The following is a 6,532-nucleotide window of genomic DNA, read 5'->3' on the forward strand; positions in this document are numbered from 1 at the left end:
GGGCCCCAGCCTGCCAGCCGAGGTGGGTTACAAGCTGGTGCTGAGCATGGGAAAAGTGGCTCCTGCCCCACCCCGTGCCCAGTGCCTCATACTGCAGCCAGCCGCAGCCTGCCTGGGGCTGCCTGCGCTGCTCAAAACAAAATGAGGGCAGGGGGTACGTGGCAGGATGCCCTGCTTGTGCCCCTTGCCCCCAAGCCCTGCTGCCCCTGCCCCCCAGCCCTGTGCCCTCCACCCAAAGCCCCTACCCCCCAGCCCAGGCACTGTAGCTGTCAGCAGCTACCCAGAACCTGGGCCATCTGCAAATGTCTGCTGCCTCTCCACCCTGACCCGCACCTGTGCCTGCTCAGGACAGCCCCATGCGGGCTGCGGGCAGCTGTAGCAGAGAGCACTGGCCATAGGGCAGGGGAGAGGCCGCTTTTCCCTGTGCTCAGCACCAGCTCCTTCCCTGCCACAGAGCAGGGTGTCGGGGCTGCACGCTGCCCCCCACCTGGACTGTGGGGCTGGGGGGGCACTGGGAGTGAACGGGTGCACAGGGCCCACACCGGTGTCTCGGGGCCCCGGCCCGCAGGCCCACACCGGTGTCTCGGGGCCAGCGCCAGCAGGGCCCAGAGCAGGGCGGTAGGGGCTCTATGGAGCCAGGCCAGCTCCCCACTCTTGCTGCTGGTGCAGCCCAAACCAGCTCCACAGACCCCTGCCAGCCTGCGCCCCGCTCTGGGCCCCACCTGCGCTGGCCCTGAGACATTGGTCCCAAGATGGTGACCAGGGGCGCGGTACCTGTCAAGGGGCGGGGCTACCCATGCGGTCCTCAACAGCTTGCCAAAACTGGGTAAGCGGCCCTCCACCCGAAATAATTGCCCGCCCCTGATCTAACTACTAGAAACACACAAAATGTCTCTATGTTTCTGTCCAAAGCAGGCTTTCGACCCCAGTTCTTATAGGAGGGAGCAGAGGCATGATGAAGTGATATTTCTCCATCTGTTATCCATAACATTTGCCTTGATAAATTTCTACTTAAGGCTGTCCAGACACTGAGCTAAGGGGCTTATTGCTTCCACACCAATTTCTTTTACTACATTATCAAGCAAGGGCTTTATTGTTATAAATTGCTTTCATATCCACAGCTAGAGATGTGAAAGTGGAGCTGCTGGGTAAACTTCCACGCACCATTCCAGTTCTAAGTAGATCAGGGTAGTATGATGTGTAGAACAAAGGACTTCTGAGCTCTAGTCTAGTTCTATACCCATTAGGAAACACTGTCTCTCACTGAAGTTGACAGGGGTATGCCAATGTACATCAACTGATGACAAGGCTTTGGGGAACATGGAGAGTTCATGATCCATCCTTCTATGTGCTATTTTTTAGATCTTATTGTCTGAAACAAGGACAAAGCTGACAAATCAGGTTCATGGAGTCTCATATGTCAAGGTTCAGAAACAGTTCATCTCAGTTGCCTTGTTATAAAAATCTTTGCAGTGTATTAGTACTTGGTGATTTTCATAAAAAGGTAACTGAAGCACAATGACCCACATCCTAAAACAGTTTAAGGGAGTGGATAACATCCAGTCTTGCCTACTCACAGCAGCCTTTGATGCAGGGATTCAAAATGCAGATAGATGGCTTCTCTTGACCACTATGAGCAGACAGTAACAGTAGAAGAAATACTGGAGCAGTTGCTACTGATTTTTATATATTCCTACACCAGGAAAGTTTCATTTGCATGGCCCTTAACGTGTGTTCCCTCTGCTAATAACTCTGGAAGCTATGATAAATGAAGTCAAAGCAAGGGATTACAAACTGGGAGGAAAAAAAATGCAGTAAAAGCTGTGTTAACCAGCATAAGTGAGGTAAGCGGGGTGCCGGATATCTAAAAATTCAGAGCAGTGGCAGCAAAGGGTGGTGGCGACGGCTGCCATGTGTGACTTCCCCCCAACCCGTACGTCCAGCCGGAAATTCTAGTTAGAGTATTCCGGATAGTAGAATGCCGGTTATCACAGTTTTACTGTATCACCTCTCTCACCAAAGTAATCATCTTATAAACTGAAAACATAACTCTCATTGAATTTGATATACAGTAAATTCTCATGCATCAGAAAATATAAGTACTCTGTTCAGACAGTAATCTGCTTCCTTTAGTGAAAAATGCTGTCTACAATTCAAAAAAATCAAATTGGTGATAGCAAATAAATCAATTAAGTCATCTTACTGCATTCAGCTTATCCACTTTTTTCTTTTCAGGAGCCTTCATTGTAGCTGCTAGAATATCATCGCCTTTGAATTCTTTATAAAGTTCCAGTAAAGTCTCTCGGGTCTCTGCATTTGTATTTTTCAAATAGTAAGATGGATCTAGTTTTGCTTTTTCTTCATCTATAACACAATATTGGATCACTGTGAGTTAAAGACCCATATCTAAGTTGGAAAATTATTTCGTTTCTCTTCAACTTAACAGACCATATTTATATTTTTGTACCAAAAAATCCCCAGCAACTGTTTCTGTTATTTTTCTTGGAACTACCACATATTTGCTCTTGGAGAAATGACAATAAAACAATGAATGGCATGATATAATAGGAAAAGATAGTGTAACATAAAATATGGCAAGATAAGTACCTGCCTGCAATATGCTATAAAAAAAAATTCTCAACTGGATTCTGACTACAACCTTTTACCAAGAGATTTCTTTTTAAACTAGTTGAAGTACCTCTACTCCTGTAAGTCAAAATAAACTGGAACACTAATGAAAAAGCCATTATTGAGCATATGCAGTGGACTTCTGTCCTTTGTCCCCTCTCTGAATGAAAAGGGGGCTGTGATGCACAAATCCCAAGAGGCATCTGTAGCATGACAGCAAGGGTGTGTGTGTGTGTGTGTGTGTGTGTGTGTGTGTGTGTGTGTGTGTGTGTGTGTGTGTGTGTGTGTGTGTGTGTGTGTGCGCGCGCGCGCGCGCGCGCGCGGTTAAAATCACACCCAGGCTCCATTTTTCCAAGCCTAATTCAGATTGGCAGTATATATTTACAGTTGAGTTGCAACTTTTGGAATATAGGTGGGAAAAACAAGTTTGCTGCAAAAATCAATAGCTGCTGTTTCTTTAGCATATGGTTGTAAAATGCCACCACAAAGTTATGTTTGGGGTCAGCCAAGTAGCATTTTTATGGCCAGTGGAAAAGTTTTTAAGGGAAACCACCAAGGTTTAAAAAGGAAAGAAAAAAATTTAAAAGGCAGAAATGTTTATCTATTGGGGAGAGGTATGACAACTGTGTATATGCTATGCATCTGTGTGTGCAAAGCATCCTAGTAGAGAAAAAGAGCAAAGATCCCAGTCCCAGAAACCAGAGAGAAGAAATATTTATTTTGTTTTAGATGATTACATTATTTTATCTTTTTAGATTTTCTTAATTGTGATTTTTGGCAAATCACTTCATTTCTCTCTCCATTTCCCTCTTCACCATAATGCCTTGTCTATGTCTATAGAAAGCACAGTGTGGGCTGTTGCTATATTTTCTTAACTATCCAGTAGAGCTAGAAAGGAATTCCTTCATAAACCTGTTTCCACTGGAAACAATGACCCACCAAAACAAACTTTTCACAGGTAAGTACAGCTTTCAACAAATTTCTCATTCGAATAAATGCAAAATTGTCAAAATATTCTGTTTTTCAAGGGATTTTTCTTCAATTAGTTTACAGTAAATTTAAAATTAAAAAGGCAAAGATTGAAACAAAATATTTCAAATAAACTAAATGAAGGGTTTTTTTCTATTTTGGTATTTTTAAAGAAGACTTAAGTCTCAATTCAAGACAGGGGGAAAATTCAAACTATCAAAGATTTTTGTATGATGCAAATATTATTTTCTGGATTAATATTTGGCACCTCAGAGCTCTGGTCTCAGTTGGAGTATCTAGACTGGAAGAAAAACCACAAACATCCCCTGCCAGTTTCAATACAAATTACCCAAATCCCACAATCTTTGTAAATTTGGGTTCTTCAAACTGTTTTCAGTTTTTCCTTACCTGGATCTGTCACTTTTAAGTTGTTTTTAACATGGAAGAAGTTGGAGACATTAAATTTTTCCAAGCTGGTTGGATCCTGAAAATAAAAAACAAAAAGAAGGTAAATTTTCTCGTAGTAAGAACAAGTAATCTTGCATTAATCAGATGGGAAAGGAGGGCTAAAAAAGAGAAAGTAAACACTTCTGGTTATATTGTTTACTGCACTATGTCTGAAAAGCTACTGTTGTGTTCATTAAAGAGCAGAGGCAATTATTGCCATAGATGTGCTCAAGAATGGACGGGGTTCATATAACTGTTCATGGCTTGCAAGCCTGGGACTTCCCTTTCAGAACTTTCCTTGGCTGAACAAGATGGTACAGTTCATTACGTAGCAGCCAGATACTTACAAGGTATTCAAGCACCCAATGGGATTTTCAGAAACATGAAGGCACCTATCTGCATCTTTAGGCTCCTCCATACATTTAAAAATCTGGCTGTAAGAGGCGGTGAGCGCTGCAGACAGATGCAATAAAGCAACACTTTTACTTAAGGCAAATTTTAAATGAAAAAAAAGCAGGGGGGATGCCCACAGGGTGCAATTTGTTCCATTTATCTGCCTTCTGAAAGGTTTCTTAGGTTTTCACTAATATAGCAGGTCTTCACACCCAAATGAATCCTACAGCTATCTTGCTCACCAACTTCATCTTAGCCTCCCAGTGTCTTCAAAACAGACATGCCTGATCATAAGGGATCCAGGTTTTCTGTTCTCTGTGGGAAAACAGAGAAAAATTCAATTTTCTCCTTTAACAGAGAAAACATGGACTTCCTCTTTTAAAAGAAAAACTCACAGATTTTCTCTGTTAAAGGAGAAAACTGGGGGTCTCCTCTTTAAAGTAAAAAAAATGAGGGAAACCATAGGTTTCCTTTTGCAGGCCAGGCAAGTTCCAGCCTGCAAGGGGCTATGGGAAGCAGGGGGAGGGCAATCAGAGACAGGGCACAACATGTGCATGTGCATATGCACATGGCAACCAGGCAGCAGTGGAGAGCAGCTCCTGCAGCTCCCTCCAGATAAGTCTATAGGGACAGGGGTGTTAGGGTAGCTTGTCACATGTATGTTTTAAGTTGCACTTGCTTGAATGGTGAATTAGAGTACTGTTTGAACTTTTCTTTTATATTTAGCTTTATTTAACTATTGCTTAAGTTTTTGTGTAGCCTCATTATTATTAGAACCATTTTTATAAGCTGGTTTTGAGCTCTTTTTCGTAGGCAGTTTATAGCCTTGAGCTTCCTTGTATATTGTTTCTTTCCTTTTTTTAATCACTGCAAGACATTTTTCTAACATAACAGTAATAGCCTCGTTACCAGCTCAAATTAACTAAACTTGGCACTAAACAGCTGAATCAAAGGGATGAAATGATTAGATGTGTTAATGAAAGGCGAGAACAGGAGACCAATGGACAATGCCCAGATCAAGACACTGGTAAAGGACCAAATTAGAAGGTGTGCTTATGATGGGTCTGTTGAACAAAGGAACATGCTGACAAGATAAAATATGGACAGTGTACTGACCTTATGGAAACCAATCAATGGTACCCAAAAACAGAGTCATCAGAAGAGTGAAGATGAAGAAAAGCATAAGAGGGGGGACCAAGAAAGTTAAATGTATGTTGTCATACATCCAGGAAATACCTGTCTGGATTGTGTCAGCCACTGACTACTTTCAGACTAAGTGGAGATAACCATCTGGGAATTGGGTATGACCACTGTACTCAGTGTTTTTCTCTCTCTATAGATAGAAACTCCCAAGATAACATTTGTTGTATCAATAAAGCTAGATTTTGGTTCAGTAAACTGTCAGTTTTTTCATATTTCACATGAATTTTCTGGGTTAATTATACTTTAACGATTTGGTGGACAGTGGTGCTAACAGAGGTGGGAAAGGGGCACAGATGATGGGCAGGTGGGGGGGGGCACAGGCAACATGGCAGGGGGACACAACCCCTAAGATTTCTGCACCCAGAGCTGGTCTGACCCCACTGCAGCCCTGTGCCCCACTGTGGGTGCAGAAATCTTGGAGGGGGTGGGGGGCATGTGTATTGCCTGTCGTCCCCCCCCCCCCCCTTCCTTAAGCATCCGCTTCCTCACACACAGAAGGGTGGGGGTGGGGAACAGTGGGTCAGGAGTGAGGGGCAGAGAGAGAGAGACAGAGAGAAACAGACTGTGTATCCATGAGAAAGACAGAGCAAGCCAGCAAGCAAACCAGCCAAGACTGCAATAAAGGCAGTAGAGAACTTATATAGATTCATAGATGTTAGGGTCGGAAGGGACCTCAATACATCATTGAGTCCGACCCCCTGCATAGGCAAGAAAGAGTGCTGGGTTTAGATGACCCCAGCTAGATGCTAACCCCCGGGGGCGCCTTGGTGAATAAATACTCACCAATTCCCTTCTGTGCCCCCGTGATGAACTTATAGGCAGCCACAAGGTCGCCCCTCAACCTTCTCTTGCGGAGGCTGAATAGATCCAGTTTCTCTAGTCTCTCCTCATA

The 6,532-nt window shown here is 43.6% G+C and overlaps 1 protein-coding gene across 2 annotated transcripts in view; it reads right to left on the reverse strand.

Moving 5' to 3' along the window:
* PPIL2 (peptidylprolyl isomerase like 2) overlaps positions 1-6,532 on the reverse strand; it is a 134,983-nt gene that overhangs the window by 70,431 nt on the left and 58,020 nt on the right. For both annotated transcript variants that reach the window (XM_006021529.3, XM_025201516.1), the window contains 2 exons: positions 4,006-4,081; positions 2,204-2,364 (listed from right to left, as the gene is read on the reverse strand). In XM_006021529.3, the coding sequence (XP_006021591.1) occupies positions 2,204-2,364; positions 4,006-4,081 (237 nt within the window). The remainder of the gene's footprint in view (positions 1-2,203; positions 2,365-4,005; positions 4,082-6,532) is intronic.

Source organism: Alligator sinensis, unplaced genomic scaffold, assembly GCF_000455745.1.
Source record: "Alligator sinensis unplaced genomic scaffold, ASM45574v1 scaffold570_1, whole genome shotgun sequence".
Lineage (NCBI taxonomy): Eukaryota > Metazoa > Chordata > Crocodylia > Alligatoridae > Alligator > Alligator sinensis.